Below are 19,601 nucleotides of genomic sequence, written 5' to 3'. Positions count from 1 at the left end.
TGGTTACAAAGAGCTTTTGAGTGACATACCACACAATAGAGAATCACAGCGTGCTTCGAATTAAATATCACCATACTTAAATAATCGCCCCAGTTTCGTTGTTAATGTAAAATAGTGTGCACGGTCGCCAAGACGGGCAGGCTTAATTATGCATGCGTTTAACGGTAAGCGGCCACGTACACATATCACGCATTAAAAGAATAATGGCAAGTGGTTATATTTAGTTTTAAGGACAGCGAGCCATAACAACCGGTATGATCTGAAATTCTAAGCAAATTATACGATGTTGAAACACTCCGACTTTTTAAAACAACATATTTATTTTTATAAAGCTGAAGCAGGAATCAATTTTAAATTTAAGACACGTTCTTGTAGATGCAACATTATATGCATATGTGGATCTTGTTAAGGTCGGTCGTGATAAGAATGCGTGTTGAATTATCACTGTGCTAATCACACAGTGCGCTTTTATTGACTGTTGGTGCGATTTTACACGGCCAGATGGCGGAACGCACACAAACACCGCTTCGCTCCTCCAGGAGAATAAAAGAGAATAACCGAGAGGAGCGGAGTGAGAACGGTTTATCTGTCGGGGAAACTTAACAATTTTGAGACAGAAGAGATATCGCTTTGTGGGTTCGCGTATTAGAAGACTGCGAATTATATTACCTTTTAAGATTCGGTGGCCGTAAAGCGCTTAATTGACATGGCCGAGACAAAATCACCGCATTACGATTGAGCTATAAATTATTACACCGGTGGGATACGTTTACATTTCAATATAAATGACACGAACAGGGCCATAGTCACACGAAGCCTACTAACCATAGCTTTAATTCGTGGGAAACCATACGTAGCGGTTTCGTGCTGTTTACTTTATTCGTGCGACCGGGAGTTTTGAACTATACTGATTATAATATAAAGTTACTTAAATTTCAAGCTCCAAAGCTTATAAAGCCAATACATAAACACGCAATACTGTAGAAAGAGGAATAGCACGTTTTAGTGGTGAAATATTTAAAAGCTCGTGTACTGCAACACTCTCTATTAGTGTTGCTGACCGATTTATTCGTGTACTGAGAGTCGTAAAAATAACTGCCATTTGACCATTATTATTTGTTAGTAAACAAAGAACAGTTACAGAAAAAATATAATTGTATCCTCACGACTCTTAAGACCGTTTTGTTGAAAGTAAAAAAACACAATTAGGATGTATGGGATATTAAATACTAACGGTATCCATCTTACTCCACAGTACTATATCTGCAGTAAACAGCGCATATGTGATATAAGAAATTACTGGGAAGACCGATTTATAAAGTCGCATATTTAAAACAGGCTGTCCGAATATTGACATGACAGCTTCAAGCCACAAGCATTTCAGTAATCCGGGCCTTTTGTCAATTATCTATGGCCCAAAACGTGGGCGATATCGGGTTACCAGAATTTAAGAGGGAAAAGCTAGTCACCCTGTCTAATCTAGAGGTACATTTGATAAAACAGCTTTAGAATTAACTCACTTATTTTAGTGGAGATTCATTTGATTTAAGTAGTTAAGGTTTCAATTACCAAATTAAGGAATTTATTAAATTAACTTAAAATTTTCCTAAAATTTACGGATAACATTATGGTACTCGCTGAGTGCATTTTATATAACGGCGCATTGTGTTGTGCAGTTTATGTGGCAAACCATAGTTCAAACTTCCTAAACGAGAAACAATACTGGCGGCCAGTGTTTCCAGCGAAAAAAAAATCAACGAAAATTAAGATTGCAAAATTGTTTACAAAACACAAAAGCTAAAAGTCCGCAGCAGTAAATAAAACCGGTGATAAAATATACGAAGCGCATCACTGAACTCGTGGGTCGATAGCTGTTACGCCCTTTAACCGTAAGCAAGTTGCTTGCGCCAATGACAACATTATTAGGTTCGTGACCTTTCTAACCAACACCGTAAATACAAATGAATTCTGTATGTTGAATTTATAACTCTGACGCACAGGGTAATGTGTAATATTTAAGTTATGTAATCTATTTTAATATGTGATCTTTTTAGTGATAACAATGGCCGCATTGCGCTTACGCATACAGCATTATAAATGTTAAATTCGCAAGTGCTTGTTCTTAAGTATAACTTGTAATTGAAAGTCTATTTTATTAGGTAAGTTAATTGGTAGTACAGCAGTTCGCTACTGCTCTAATTAATGTTGGCGAACCGAGTCTGTACCAGAAACAGTACAGATGGTTTACAACGCTACGTGGAGGTTTACCGGTGGTGTCATGACATTATGTATACAAAGAGATGGGACTGTCCTGCTATACAATAGCCAGCGATAAACGCAACCGGACAAGCGTAGAACAAAAACTCGTTTGAATTTTGTAAATAGGCTATTGGTGTTTTATAACAACAAAAGTATAACAAAACAGAGTGCTATAAAATTTTGCATTAAAACTTTTTGTGATAATTTGGAAACAAATATTGAACTAGTACAGTATAACTGTACACTAAATCAATACCTGCATTTAAATGAAAGATTCTATTGATCAAAAACATCAATAGGAACGTTTCCTGTAGACTTACAATAAGATGATATTTAAGAATTCTGACAACTATTATAAATTACCATATACTGTCTTTTAAATATAGTATATTAAGAAATAACTGAAGAGGTGTATAAATGTTACGCAATAACCCACATCGGTTATTATTGTCAAAATTATAATTTGTACTTTATTTGAATTGGTTTGATCTTTGGGGGTGACACAAAAGAAGTTTGTTAAACTGTCGGTTTTGTGATCAAATACTTTTGTACATTTTCTCGAATAGAGTACCCCGCGTTGAGCGATTTACACTGCCTTGTTGGAATCAATCAATCACAAGCAAGATAATGAAGTTACCGGGGCGCGGGGGTGGGAGCGGAAAGATAAAGAAAGAAACAAGCAGAACACCGGAGGAGTGGGAGAACGTGAAATAGAGAATGGTTAGAAGGCGCGACATACGCACAACACGGTTCAGTAGCTGTATTACACGTATTTACGTGTGTCGTCTTGAAGACACCACCCCGCTAAAGGAAATTGAATTTCAAACAGATGTTTATGTAACGGATCGGTGAATAATAAATGCTGTGACTCGATATTTCCAAATGAAACGATACCCTACTTTTGAGAAAAGGCATATGCCAAATTATCTTATAAACGTCCTTGGTTAAATTTTTAATACTAAAATTTAAATCAAGTTTAAAGACAGACATAGGCGCTAAATAGAACTCGAAGCAAAACGACATTGGGTTTATGTTCAATTTAACGATTCTTGAATCAATAAGCACGTCGCAGAATTTCGAAATGAGGATATATTTGTGCTCTTAATCTATTAAGTGCGCTGACAGTAAACGGGCTGAGTACACAAACCATTAGTGCGTGTGCTGTAAGGGTACATGGCAACGCACCATACGTGTGTGTGCGCGCGCACTACGCTGACTTGATCTGGTGAAATCGAATGGAGTTAGTGCGGTCATAAAGAAATTGCTTGTTACGTATTTTGCCTTGTTAAACAACAGCCGTTACACCACGAAACGAGGTGTGCGTGAGTGCTGGTTTATTACACTTGAAGAGCTATCGATTGTCAATATAAATCTCAGTTTCCCCACTAATATTGCATTGCTGCTGAATACTGAGTAGGATGGCAAATCCCAAGCAGACTTCTTGATAAACTTTAAACGTTTAAAGGAAACGGTTTTCAGAACTAAATTTGAAACCAGATGCTCAAAGTTTAGTCTGTAGTGGAAACCGCTGGAAGTTTTGTATCCTACCACAACATAACAAGCTGGTGATTTGAAATAATTGAAATCTTTACTGTAAGGATAAACCGAGCTATTTTTAAGGCAGTTTTTTCTACGTATTGTAAATTCAACGGAGTTCATTTAAAAAATACCAGATAACTTTGCGTCAAATTTAGACCTACGTGGCAGCTTACTAAAATTCGCAGTAAATTTCGCATTGTGGTCACATGTTGTTTGGCGTAGACAGTATTGTATACAGACCGGCCATATATCGTCCAGTAAAACGATTTCCTATCTTTGAATTCTAATACACCACTTCTCACACACCATTATGAGTAAGTTGCTCTGAAAGAGAAATAAAGAAACATACGGGAAGTTTCCCATTATGCCAGAACAATCAACGTCAAAGGAAATGTGGCGCGTAAATGAGAGCGATATTTTACAAGTGCCTGGTAAGGCCGCAGCAACGAAAATGAAATCTATATACCATTTTCAATCCTACACGAAAATGCGAGGTGTTTTGTAAGACAACACTTTTCATAGAAAATCGGCCCGCAAAATTTTCAATTTTTTTTTAGACAAATCGGTGCTTCAGAACGGGAAATGAATACACGGCAATCAGCATTCCAGCTTTGAAAGTGTGCGAGACGCAACAGCGTGACCCATAATAAGCGATGATTAGGGCGCACATAAATAACAAAATGTTCACATCGAAACACGTCCGCGAGCGCGGCCTTCGCGTAGGAGAATAAAAGAGAATAAGAGCATTGAGCGGAGTGGGAGCAGTGGCTCCAATTGTTCGACGAGTGAAACATCTGTTAGCGTGGGTCTATAATCTCATGCGAAACAGGCGGAGTCGTTTATTTTGGCTTGTATGATATGCTAAAGTGAATATAAAATATTTTGGAACTTCGCCATTGTCATTATAATATATTAACCTGTCACAAAAACGTACACGTCGCCGAAAAAATTTGGCAAACCACTTTTTGTTACGTTTCGGATGAGCAGTATCACTTTTACTTGTTGGGTAACCTATCACCTGTATGGAGCCACTAAGTGATTAACATTCCGTCAGCTTTTCGACGCGGGCAGTACAAGACTCTATGCTCGAATTAATATTTAATGCGACGCGGTCTGGCGCAGCCTGGCCTGCTACCCAGCAGCTGAAAGTCAAAGCTGATACGCAACATTGCTTAAAACTAAAAGCATTATGGGTCCAATCTCGTCCGTTTATATATTGATTTCGACAGTCTCGATTTTCGAGGCATATTTACTTCAAAATCTCACGAGCGAATTAATTAAATTTAATAATATTTTTTTTGCGTGCATTGTTTTATAAGTTTTAACCGATTGGTTATATTTGAATATATCTATTGTCGCAAAGTATTGGGGTTAGTGCACCCTTGCTTTCAAAAGACATACCGCACTTCATGCTTCACTTACAGTGTTAAGCCGCTGCCCGCTTGACATATATGGCGAATTAAACAAACAGTACTTTCATTGATACGAATACTCCTCACGAAACTTGCAATAAAACAATCCCATTTCACCCAAATTTAAATTGATGCGTTTCACGTCCGCAGATGACGTCAAAATTCCATCGATATGACGTCACTTTCATTTTTTCCGCATTACCCCAAACGCAGTGGACCGTAAAAAGCAATTGACGAAAGCACAAAAGAAGAATTCATTGAAACGATCACAAAACCGAAGCGATTACCTCAAGAGTAACAAATAATCTCTGGTTCCCTTGCCCGCGGGTAGGTTTGTTACGTCATAGCTGTGGTTATGGTTTTGCTTATCGATCATTTCGGCCAATTAGCTGAACAGAAGACGACAGTTTCTCCCGGCGTGCATATTTACTGCGGTGGTTATTACAATTTTTCCACGAAGCGGCCGAGAATACGGATCAATAATTTGAATTCCGGCGAGTTGGTATTATGTTTGCAGTTACAATAGCTTTGATTGCTCCAGTCTGTGGACGATAATTTCTAATCGATGTAGAGCAGCGGCTAAACACGAAGTGATACTGTTAAAACTGCCATTGCACCTACGCCCTAATCAATATGAGATAATACGAGCACTGCACTTTCGAAATACAGGGCTTGTCAGCGATTTTATATACACCAGTTTTTGTTTATATGATAGTAATATATCCATCGAATGAAGATTTCGTATTTTTACACTTATGAAATGAAAATATGTGTTTTGCAAATTCCAGACTATACGGGTTGGTAAAAGTCGACCAAGGTCAATGTCGTGGTGCATACATAATAATCACAGAGAGTGTAACCGCCGCGATTTCATTAAGATACTCGTGTGTTGATACAAAACGCAAAAATGCAGATAAGCAGCCGTGCGCCAAAGTTGTGGAGTGTTACACAACCAGCGTGTGTTCGGTAGTTGAAATCAAAACAGATCAAGACAAGCAAACATGCGATTCTCCACAGCGAATGGACATATGTTGTATACAAGTGGGGTCACTGACAAGAAACGAACGCGACATTAGGCGGCTTTTGTGGATGCAAAACATTGCGGTTACACGCTCCCGTTGATAAATGTTTTTGCGTTCCACAAACCGAGACTGCGAGCGGCAGCACTAGAAGAGATGACACGTACGCTGGAGAAGTAACCTGCATGGCACTTAACTGGTACTCGAATGAGGGCTAGAGTGACGTCTCGTTTTACAGCCGGTACCTTCAATAAGCTACACTTTATGAGTGGCTCAGGTACTTGTTGTCCCGATAGTAAACCGATGAGCATTCGAACCAAAGCTAATATTTGCCCTTTGATAACAGCATACAAGAGTTTTTGAAATACATGCAGCTTAAAATAGAACTTAAACTTACTTCACCATGTTGAGATGTCCTTCCAGCCGGTGTAGTGTCCGGCAAGTAATATAACCTTGTAGAGGCAAGGTCTTGTCCAGAGTGTTTGTCGTGCCAAAGCAGCTGTAGCTCACCAACGCACACAGGGTCTTCGGGGCGGCATTGAACGAAGAAGAATTCCCCAAGCGCCAATATGCGCTCTTCGGTGCCTATGACGTCACGAGCTACGTCATCAGGCGAGTCTGCGTCATCAGAGCGAGAGGCCTCGGACTGATGCCTCCGGTCTCGTGTTCGACCGCGTGGTGTATTTGGCAAGGAGGGTAATCGTGTCGGTTCAGAGGTGATATGGTAGCGGAACGCTTTATAGAAGACGTAGGATCCATGCCGACCGCAATTGCCGCCCACCCACTGCCAAGAAACAAAGGGCGGAATTAGGATGGATTGAGGACGAGGTTCTTACAATAATACTAGGTCCGACAAGCGAACCCACACGAATGAAACTTCCCTCGCCCCTCAGTATTGGAGAGGCATACTAAACACTACAAGCTAATGATAAGCACAATTAAACCAATATTTAAACCATTATGCGTAAAATATCGTACGCTCTTGACATAAGGAAATAAAAACCGCGAAATTCAAGAGCAAATGGCGCATTAATGATGGTTCATTATTCGTATTGGTTTGCCTAATTGAATCGGACAAGGACACGTGTTGTAGCGTCCATGCCATACTCGCGTTGTTTTGGCCTAATGCCCGCGGGGATCTGGCATTGTAATTTTCGCTTACGCTAGTCTTCCGTAGAACAATATTTACACGGTTGGAGGTCACATTATGCCATATACTACGACTCGAAATAGTAAAACTCCTAATTGTATAGTAGGGTGGGGGCAAGATGGGACAGGTTTTAATCTATTTTCCGTCACATTTGGTAGTAAACAAAACAATTACAGAATTAAGCAACCGCAGCGACCCTGAAAGAGCTTTGGTAATTATTTAAAACACGATTAGGAAGGAATTTATGTGCTAACAGTATCTCACACCCCAGAGTACTATACATAATGTCATTTAACCAAGTGACCTTTGGACAAGAAAAATCAAAGCCGCAAAAGAAACACGATGTGTGGTGCCCTTACAACTATCGGTTTGGGCGTGGCTAATTTCAACTTAACGTATCGTTGGTTTAGAATATACGTCGGATTTCTTGCACGCTAACAACGCGTGATCTTTATAATCGATAATAGTGCTACATATTATGCTGTTATGCATATCTGCGGCAGAGTATCCGGCAGCTATTTCTAGCGGGCTTGCACAACGTGGTTGTATTCTCCGATCTGTTGCGGTTTAGTTTATGGAGAACTCCCCAATAATGAACGGGCCCGGCTTTGGGTGGCGTATGCATTATTTATTAGGCTCGATCTCGATCTAACAAATTAAGATTGCGAAAAATATTCTTTTATAAGATGATGTATGGGTTACCTTATGCGCGGCGAGCAATACGCCAAGAGCACTTTAAGGGCGGGCGTTTAATTGACGAAAATCGAAAATTGGAGCTGGGTATTTAAACTTTGATAAAATACTCAGTCACAAGAATTACGCATCGAAAATACAGTTTTGGGGTGGCAGCCAGGGATAGTTAAATGTTGTATAACTTATAGCAACAAAATTCCACGTCACAGTTTAAGACTGGGTCGCGCGGCCTAGATAAGCAAATATGAGTCAATGTACATAAATTCCATTTGCGTCAATGCGGGAATTAATGTATGAGAAAACGGGAATCTTAACCGTATAAAATAAAAACAGGTGATACCTAAAGCGGTCGCGCTTTATGGGCCTAAAGTAAATACGCGATAAATTCGTGATCCATACAAATTTCTAAACTTATATTGTCTTATCGGGAGCTATTTACCGTGACAGCATCTCCCCTCGGCGCCGCGCTCCTCGGGTTCGCATTGTGATGTCGATTCGTCATTACTCCTGTTTCTCTCTTTCTTTCTCTTCGTGCGCTGCCGGAGAGCGAGGCCAAAGTGTTTCTGTGTTGACGTTGCGAGTCCCGCAGTACAGACTGGGGGGTAACTCGCTGTGTTCGATTTTAAAACAAGGTGATTCGGAGATTAATGTTGATTCGATTCCGAAGCAACTGTGACATCGAAAGTGTTCATTGTGAAATAAAATAATCCTTGGTCCTCACTTGAATTAAGCCAAACTAAATCACTTCCACAAATTCAAACGATTGTGTTAAATATCCTAAGCAGTATTAAATCTGTTAGAAAAATGAAAAGTTCAATATACTACGTTAAGACCAATATCTCGCCTGTCGAGAGAACGTATGTGATTATAACCTAAACCGGCAGTTTCGCGTACAATTTGATTGAAATTAACGGTAAACAATACAAGCACGGATCTGGTCGAAAATAGCTTACAATCAACTAAACAGGCGCAATTTCCTTTAGTGAGCGCTTTTGTGTCAGCCATGTCTCGTGCTTATTCATAGACTCCTGTGCACATTGCGCCGTTGTTTATAGTGCAGGCAGTATCCGGCCGAGTACAGTACATTGATTACGGCTACCATTTCCTAGAACACTATCCTAATAATTTTGTCACCTATTCAAAATGTTTAAACTGAAAGTCGCACAAACAAAGAAAGACACTAACTTGACATAAACAGTTAGGAGAATTGAAAAACTTTATAAGGGGAACAATTTACATTGTACACATTAAATCTTAAAGGCACCGAAATAGCATATTCATGGGTACTCCTGAATTATTAAACAGACTTTCACTTCTGTACAATATGAATTTCAAACTAAAAAACTAATACAAAATCTTTTCCGCTATTTAATATCAATACTTATTTGAATAATAAAACTCGCTATCCTTTTGCTCTAAACATAATTTGTCATGTGTATTTATTTGTATTTATAGCCTCATACTGTTCTACTGTTGTTGTCTAATTTCTCCGGCTACCGAAATAACACATAGTATAACGTCACAGAAGTATACTCTGCCTGCTCTTTCATTGATTGTTTCGTTAAAATGCTTATGCCATCAAATACAATGACATCACTACAAGACGAGTGTAATGTAAGTCTTTCCTCTCGTTTCTCTCCTCCCTCTTTTTCTCTTTCTTTCTCTTGGCGCGAATCACGCGGAGCAGCTTTCTTCTCTCGCACTCCCCTCTTTTTCTTAAACTCTCTCGTCAATTTGCCTGCGATTTAACCTGTTAACTGCTAAGTGTAAGCGAAGAGTGCCGTAATTAAATACCGATCCGTGCCAAAGAAATGAACAAAATTTAAATTAGAAACCATCACGATTTCAAAGCATATTATGACACACCGCAAGAACATCGCGGCCGCACTTCCTTCCTAATATTCTACCCGATATCAACATTACGTAATGATGTATCAGACATATATACTATTAACTATTGTATTGAAACGTTCGCATGTAGGTTGCAAAGCGTGAATAAACCCTCTAAGCAAAAGGAAAACATGCTGACACCTATGTCATATATGGACATTTCAAATTTGCGAACTCGGTCATTTATTGCCCACGTAAAACGAGCTGACCTAAATTACCATTAATCGCTTGCCCAACTGGTCTGCGACTTTAAAATGTTGACAGTGGCCATGCGGTCGCACCGTCACAGCACGCTCACGTTTTCCGCACAATAATTCAACTGTAGCCCGAGAATTGCTATCGCGCATTTGAATCTTATTAGTTGCGGTTTAATTAACCGTCTCATCGTTTCAGGTCTTAGCGCACGGTAACTTCTAGCATATAGTGAAAGCAATGCTAATCAAGCGAACCGATTTCAACCCTAATGTAATACAAAGTTGTAACGCGCATTTAATCGGGCAGTGAAAAACTGTGGCGATTAGACAGGATATTACACCAGAATTACGAAAGGATAACTCAGCGTGAAGAGAAGGGCGAATGCGTTTCGCGAGTATGTGTTTATTGCAGCACGATTCCTTTGTCTCAAATTCGTGCGCTGTTTTATCATTGCTTAAAATTTCTGCGAACGGCTGAACCACAATAACGGTAAAAGTTGATAAATTCCGAGAAGCACTGTAAATATAGAAAGTCAACACGTTATTACGTTTCATTTTTCGGGTGAAATGTTGTTTTCTATGTAAAAGTGCATATCATGGCCCGCCTTCCTTTTTTACATTTACTACTGCCAATTACCCGCGATCAGGAGATTAGAGCCAATAAAACCAGTCTTTTGTGTGCGGTCCGCTCCGGGCAACAGCAGAACAGTTTGTTCGTCGCATATTCGAATTCCAAACTCGAATCTGATCGATCAGAATTAAGAAAGAATTACCCCCGACTCGAGCGACCGAAATCCAATTGAAAATTTCAAGCCACGGATCGATGCACGCAAGGCAATAGCCACAAAGCTGAAGTATGTGTTACAACAGCGCGCACGTTAATAAACATCATACCAACCTATAGCGAGGTGCACTTTACACATACAATATATTTACCGACGCAATAGGAACTGCAGTGACACACATGTACTATTTAAATTGTAAATCATAATTCTGGTCGAACATTATCCGATAAGGTATAATATAACAATTTTCTTAAACAATTGCTTTACTATTTCACTGAAGGCGTAAAGGTTAAATTTGTTTTAATTGATTGATCGCCTAAAGATTATCGACCTTAATATTAATCTGTACTCGATAAACCAGGTACTTATGTATACACAACAACATACCTAAATCTCAGGCTATTTAAACCGGAAAGCTTTTTATAAACGGCGCTGTATGTAATTCTGAACTTCCACTTATTTATCTTATCGTTTAAGTTAGTTATGACGAACACTGACGTAACTATTGCTGTATGACTGTGGCCTAATTGAGAAATTTTACCTAACTTTCTGTAGGAGTACTCGCATGGCGTAATGACACCGCGTATCGAGCAATTGTGATTACTCGCCAACAGAACGGGAAACAGTACATCGTCAATCTATGAGCAGAAGTTAGTTTCTTTTATTTCTCGCCCGGAGGAACTGCTCTCTCTAATCTCCTGAAAGTCGAGAGGGGGGAGAGCGTGTATGGCCTACCATCAGCAAATTATTGACATCTTTAGACGCGGAGAAACACTATCACTTTCGAGGCGATTTAAAATAGCAATAACGCTTGCGGTCGACTTTTCTACGGGTATTTCACACTTCGTTTGCTAATCTAAGCGGCTTGACTACGATTTAGGCTTGTCAAATACAAATCGATCCAAAGGATGGCAAAACACACGGTTTTGCCATGCGTATAAAAACTCCTGCACTAAGTGCCCAGACACATCAGCAGAACTCGTGTGCTCGTTCTCCCGTTTCAGAGAAAAGGTTGGACGCGAACAGAGGCTCGAACTACACAGCCTGTCACAATTTTGTACAAGACATTCCACGGTCAAATCTCGTCAACGCCAAGCGGCGCTTACAGTCCCAAACAATAGAATTGATACGAATGGCGACTGTATTCAAAGGCGGTAAAGAAACAATAGCACACGAGTGCGGAAACTGCAGTTCGGATTTTGAGCGGTGCTAATTCGGATATGCGGCAGAGCTTGCAGGCCGTTTCGCAGTACTTAATAAACGCATTCAGAAGTCTATCTCGCAACACAGCGAAAGATAATGCGCAGGTAATTAACTCGATAGACCTCTCCCGGCTTGTACAGTACTCCGTCTATTGTCAACACTCCTAAGCACTTGGGCAAACTCGAGCGATGGTCTTAAACACACAATAAGCGGTGTGCGAATTACTCCTTCGTGTCCATGTAACGATTACCGTGTAAACGGTGATAACGCTTGAAAGAAAAAAAAATCATCATAATATTGGACTCTAAAACCCTCTAACTAATACATAAACTTTATTATGAAACTATTTATTAATAAAAGTGTTTAATTTAAAAGTCATGTCATTTAAATTGGTGCTAATAATACGCAGGTAGTCACCAAGAGAAATACCGGCATTGTTATAAGCAACGAATCAAGGCATACCTCGCCGAATTTAGGGACAACAGACATCTAGTATCGATTGGTGGACGGCCCAAAAGTGATTTGCTGACGCTATTTGGAACGAAGTTTATACTCAGCCAAAAATTACCTGATTTTTAATATAATGCGTAGAAATGTGTTCTGTGTTATTTGCATAAAACGGTTGCAGAAAATTGGGCTTAAGAAAAGTTACAAAACGTTTAATTCGGGACCACCAAGAAAACAAAGCTTCTGGCGACGTAAATTAATAAAATGAGCGATTTACAAGACAGCGGAATTAGGGTATACAGGATATTATTGGCCATACTGCTTTAGTTGTTTGCAGAATGTCGAAAAAGTACTTTTCTCGAAAATTTTAACTTCGTCAGTTACTTGTTTGCTTGAAAAACATATCCATTTCGACTGCGTTGTTGTTGCGTAAATTGGGTATTCTGTCAGTTTGGTATTTCAATGAAAAAGACCGCTCCAGTGAGCTAATCCATCATCATACAAGCCTAGTATGTTGCATTATACCTTTCGCTGATGTTGCGCAAATTTAAATCCGGTCAATATCGATTTTTATCCGACAATTAGTGCTTATGCAGTTCTATGAATGGCAAGACGTGCTTGAGTCGACAATGCTTTGCTTTCTTTATGCCTTTAACTAAGTCAGTTGCATAGCGGCGATAAATTACCCGCATTACCACCCGACGTGGTACCGTTTAACGCAGAGGTAAAGTGGAAAAATTCCTCCCCCTTTGACGACCTCCGCCTAGAGAAAGCCCCCGCGATTGTGTAAACAACACTTACACGTATAGCCTTGAAGCGCTAGATCACTTCGAACTTGAAGGCTCTGAGCTTCGAGGCTTCGTGTGTACAAACTATAACGCGGGTGTTCCATTCCAAACAAATGATAGTTACGTCAAACCGCGCCCAGTCGTCGGAACCCATAAAGACGCCTTACCGACTAACTTTATAATCTGTCGCCCAGCTTCAAAGGTACAGGGCCTGCCCTAGATCAACCGTATAGCTTGAATACCCGAACGCAGATAACCAGATGAATTATTAATAGCAAACACACTAAAATGCAATAAAAACTGCAAATGTGATCTTTTCTTTGAACGGTATGTGTACGCTAGCTCAATACCCGAATTACCAAACAACTTATACTTTATTAAGCGTTACACAAGAGCGTTCTAATTCAAGTGCCACAATAAACCCAAACGCTTACGGATAACTCATATTGAGACGACTTAATAAGCCTATTAAACAACGTTAAAATCGGCTCGTCCGTCCGTATTAATTACACCAGCAAACTGTACTCCTTTTCCACAATCGATTTTCGTTACCAACATTGTAATCTTTCGCCAATATAAGCATGCGCTGACGCAAAACACGCACAAATCAAAGCTGTGATTATATGGTACTTAGTTTAGTTGTTTGTGTTATGTTTAAATGCATCGTCCTAACATTTTCACGGTACGAGTAATGTTTGCTTATGAGAAATATACCCCCTGTCCGATATCAAACTGTCAGACACATTACTTAAGCTGTATTTAGTTCTGTTATAATTCAAAGACCTAATCGAATTTTAAAAACAGAATACACGCAAAATATTAAAAGTTACTGACTTTTAAAACTACATTTAATGAGACAATATGAATAATGAGACAATTTGTACTTCAAAATCGATAAATAATTTATTTATTTCCTGGAAATTGTGATTAGGTTTGATACTCATACTCAAAGCGCATCTGGCTTTACCAAATTCGTTGCGGGTTTGCTTTATGACGTCATAGCGCGTCGTTGTGAGGAAGCACAGCCAAGTCCCGCTTTGTTTCACATGTTCACCAGTTTGCGCGTGTGCATATCCACAATTATTCGGGTTAATTCAACAACGTATACGCTTTGTTGTACAGACTGACCTGTTTATAAGTTCAGACTTTGATAAATGAAATATACAGAAGGTATTTGTGAATGTAAAGCGTCGTTCATTGTACATTCGTTTTGGGTTTGATTTTGGTTTGTGACTTTCGATAAAGTTTAATTCACCTTGTAGAGTCATCAATCATGCTCGCCTGTCTGTTTTGTAAACGCCGCTCGTTATTACATTGCTTGTGGGGAAAGTGCGTCGTGGCTGTTTTCTTTTATAACCGCGTCGTTTATCGCTTCGCGGACTCGCGTATATTCATGCCGATTTATGCATAATTCAGGACGATTCCCGTCACGCAAGAGAGCGGTCAGCACTCCTGTAATCCGCTTCACTCAAGTGAAAACAATACTTGTAGAAAACGAGTCAGCAGTCAACGAATGCGTCCACTTTTCTGCCCCACATAGACAGCTATCGATTGTCCAGTACTATAAGTACATACTGCTCAGTTTGTTAAGTAAATAGCACCTGCACTGCGGATCAATGGGACTCATAAACGTCACGAAATTTCATGTCAAGTTTAATAAATTTAACGAGCCTGAATCCCGGTTTTTAAAATGTGTTTTTTCCTTGGCCCATTGGTGCAGAAAATGAGTAATTTTGCGATACTGTTACGGAATATTGTTTTATTTTTTTAGCGTACGATGCTAATAACATTTTGTTTGTGAGTTATTTTATGGGAATTTTAAAATTTAAGTTTTTACCGAGTCGAGATAAAACGAATTATTTTAACCGAGTGAATTCAGTTCCTAATAAACGAGACCGGGGGACTTGTAAATCGAACGCGAAAATAATTGGAAATCCGATAAGCCCGGGGTGAGCGGCGCTAGATTAAAGAGAAAAGGAGGAGCGGTGAGAGAGGAAAAGTGATAAATAGTGGGAAGGAAGTGGCAGCGGGCCAACCGTCTGTTAAAAATCTTGCAGCTTGAAGATGTCGGTGTGTAAACAAACAGTTATTTGACCGATACCATCATTGGACAGGGAATGTGCCTGTTTTTCGGTGATGTTATGCGCTTCTAGCACCGCGCCTCAAAAAGTAAAATTAGGCACTGTGGGTTTTGCGCAAGTGGGTACGAGTCGAAAAGGGCGAATTCTTTGGCACAGCTTTGTACAATGGCCGCTCAACGAACCGCTACTGAATTCAAACAATACCAAATGACGCATGCTTCACATTTCAAACAAAAAAAACGACCTATTCATACAGCACCACAAAAATATAAACCTCGTTGTTTAAACTTATTTTAGCATTAAGTTCAACATTTTTTTGCAGATAAATAGGTATACAAGTATTACAAAAGCCATAGAAAAAAATTAAATCCCATGGTCCAAACCCTATCATAAAAGAAAACTTGGTAAAACAATACGATAATACCCCTACGTCGAATTTAAATTAGTTTTTAATATGTTCCATAAACCTTTAATAAGCACTTATTTCTATTAACAGCCAAGTTGGCGTTCGTTTATTATCTGCTTCATTACGTAGATAGGAACGACCGCGAACAATAAGCGAGTTACAACCAGACGTCTAAAATTAGTTCGGCGCTTGCTCGGCCTCTTTATGACGTCATAAGCTCGAAAAGGGATATCTGGACCAACGCCGAATAAATTGTGTAAACTTGGAGACGTGTTTAGCTTATCTTAATAAAAAAAGTAAGGATGGTCAAATTTCAATTAGAAAAAAAGTTTTGGGCGACAGATTAATTTCGAACGGAAATAAGAGAGTGCTCAGCGCTGACGTAACAATCATGCGGGTGTTCTCGCCTTTTATGACGTCACAATAGCTCGGTAAACACCACCTTTGAAGCATGACCGCGCACATTGTTGATTTTGGTGAGTCACGTTTTCTAAACTAAATCCACCGCGATGCAGCGTATAATGACGCGTCCTTTATCTGATATTAATCAACTGCATATCTTGCAATACAGCGAGTAAACAACAACAGTATACATAATCGAGTACCCTGCCAACACACGTCAATACCGACTCCCAATAGACAAAACAAGATCCCAGACCGGTACGACATATAACGTGAATATAAAGTCAGTTATTAAATAATTATTTCGTCTGGAATACTCATTCCTCAATTCAACACTGAACATTTCAAGTATTATACTTGAACCGCATTGTTTGTTGTTCGATATAAAAATTAGTCCAATTAAACTGAATTGATTCACACGCAAGCTCTAAAACAAAAATACCGAATGAAATATTAAAAGTATTAGCCATTGTTCGATTTGTTACGTACTGTAAATAAACTGAATTTATTCGTATATACTAAAAATGTTTACACTAAAATTGTACATAAAATGCCCATTTATTTTTTAAAGCGAGTTCACCTATACATTTACTTTGCATGAAATATAAAACATATTGGTTATTCATTTATTTATGTATATATGTTTTATATACTATTCATTTATATATAGTATTGGTTATTCATTTATTTATGTATACTTTAGTTATAATTCTCCTATTTCTGCTAAAATATTTATAAAATGCTTCGTTTTCTAATAGTATATAAAACAATATATGGTTTAATGCCCTATTTTAAAAGTGCTATTATGATGCTTTTATTCATATTAAAATTCTTCACAAAATGTCCAATATTTTTCTTACGGCAAGCCTAAGATAAATCGCATGAAATATGTACGAAATTATCGCTCGTACCCCGCACACACAAACGAGCAAAGCGGATTGATTTTCGCCAAATCGATAGTGTCATAACATACACGTTCGTTTATATCGAGCTAAAACGAGCTCCGACATGCAGTAGCACGGGCCTTGAAACTTGGTATAACAGGCACAGTTTCAATACACAATGTATGCTATGCTTTCACCTTAGCCATTGGGTCTGTAGACTTTAATTCTCGATAGGGATAGTATATCAATTATTAATCTAAAGGCGAAACAAAGCAACCGCGATTACGTCTGGCATGCCGACCCCTTACAGCAATTTGGGTGGACACGTTTTACAATCGCCAGGCGTATATTTTGCGTTTAATATAGCCAACGAATCGCCTTATGATTATTGAATACTTTGTACTATGGGGTAAGATGGGATGCTGTTCAAACAAATATATATATGTATATACCAACATTTCATAATTGCGTTTTTTTCTAAATGTGGGCTATTTTTATATAACTGTAAACATACTTTCTTTACAACCAAATAGGACGTGAAAAATGAAGGAAGGCGTGTCCCATCTTACCCCACCACGTTATGCCTTTATAATACCTGTCGCGGAAATTGGTATATTACATATTTAAGAGTTGTGGATTGAGTGTTGGATAATTACAGCTTTGGTCCAACATATAAGAACATAAGTTCTCGTTAATGCATGCTGAAAAAACAGTTTCGGAAAAACATACAATACCGCGCGACCCGAAAGTGGCACCAAACATACAGACTACATCAATATTTAATCTCTCTTATTAGCTTCATTGGGAGAGGGAATTGTTCTGTAATGTTTCAGGTAATCATCGTTACTTTAAATGTCGAAGATTTAATATACGAAACTGTAAAACTGCACTGTTTTTAAAATTAAATTTATAATGCTAAATTAAGGAGATTTTTTTAGTTGTGGGTTTATATGTTAGAAGTTGTTAAAGTATGGTATAGGGTGGGAGAAGATGGGACATGGTTTTATTTTATTTTCTCGTCCCATTCGGTCGTGAACAAAGAACGTTCAAGAAATTATAAAACGGCATCCACACGACCCCTATAGACCTTTCTTAATTGTTTAAATATGTTTGTATATTATGTGCTGTCCCGAGATGGTTAATGTCTTTATTCGACTTTATCCTATCTATTTTGCTAACACAAAAATATTTATATAATTATGTAACCGTATCCTCACGACTCTATACGATCTAGTTAATTGTTAAAAATGGGAAATATGGGATAGTATGTGCTTATAGTTTCCATCTTATCATGTAGTATAACATTTCACCGAAACTTTAATATGATAATGTATAGGCTACGTAACCTTTAAATGTCAACTTGCATATTTGTTATGCACATTTGGTTCTGTGTCCGGACACGTTAAGACAGTGGTTCAGATTTTCTATTTTAAACTCGCAGCGAATAGAGAGCAGACAAAGACATTACACGGTGCAGTTACTGTGAATCAATACTCAGCAATTTAGACATTGGCTGCATTAAACAGCGGCACGAAGTGCTTGGTGGAAATCTGAATTAAATTCATTCGTCTCTCCAATTGATCGAAATTAACTGGGCGCTCGGTCTGGCGCTCAAATTAAGCTTCTTCAATTTTAATCTCAAGAGAACACGACCCCTGCCACTACCGTTTGGCACCGCTGGCTTGGCACTTGCAAGTTATATATCCAAAAGTGGCATTACATTGCGAAAATTTGAAACATATTTACTTTTACCATATTATTTGTTAAGCTGCGTTGGTGTAAAGATATAACAGCTCGGTCTACCCGCAATGGCCCACGCCTTACTAATTAAGAACGCATTTGATGCCGTCGCTGAATTTGATCAGACTAATCAGTCACTCAGCATACGCTTCACCGCCCGCCAAGACCTCGGTTACAGGCAAGTCTCAAGGGGCAAGGCATGGCGTCTGTGTATGAGCAACTGTAACATTTCCGTCACAACACGAAACACGTATTCAACCCATAGTACACCGCAACAGACAATGACAGGCTTAAGTTGTTTCAATATAGAATTTGCAACACAATTAGCAACAACCTTGTATTGTGCTCTAAATACGCACGTTAATTTTAAAGGTTATATAGTAGAGTGAGGGAAGATGGGACACCTTTTTGTGGTAAACAAAGAACATTTAAAGAATTACAAATCTTATCCTCACGACTTCCATAACCGTTGTTAATTGTTTAAAACACGATATCAGGATATTTAAATACCATGTGCTAAAGGTGTTCCATCTTCCCCCACAGTACTCCACTTCAAAATTTGTGACAAGCTTCATTTACTGTCGTTTGAAATATCAAATCAAAACTAACGACCGTCTTTGTATACATACACCTAGTCGTAAAAGAGACAATGTGGCAATAAGTGCCTTCTAATTACGCAGTCATTAAACGTGCCACAAACACGCCTTCT

At 38.8% G+C, this 19,601-nt stretch overlaps 1 protein-coding gene across 1 annotated transcript in view; it reads right to left on the bottom strand.

The window, feature by feature from the left end:
* The window catches only part of LOC100186329, a 28,017-nt gene extending 19,140 nt beyond the window's left edge, over positions 1 to 8,877 (bottom strand). The window contains exons 1-2 of the mRNA XM_026835718.1: positions 8,512 to 8,877; positions 6,627 to 7,013 (exon numbers count right to left, since the gene is read on the bottom strand). Of these exons, the coding sequence (XP_026691519.1) occupies positions 6,627 to 7,013; positions 8,512 to 8,574 (450 nt within the window). The 5' untranslated portion in view covers positions 8,575 to 8,877. The remainder of the gene's footprint in view (positions 1 to 6,626; positions 7,014 to 8,511) is intronic.
* Between the last annotated feature and the right edge of the window lie 10,724 nt (positions 8,878 to 19,601).

The sequence above is a fragment of the Ciona intestinalis genome, chromosome 8 (genome assembly GCF_000224145.3).
Source record: "Ciona intestinalis chromosome 8, KH, whole genome shotgun sequence".
NCBI lineage: Eukaryota > Metazoa > Chordata > Ascidiacea > Phlebobranchia > Cionidae > Ciona > Ciona intestinalis.
Note: the sequence above shows the minus strand (reverse complement) of the source record. Positions and strands in the feature narration are given on the sequence as shown.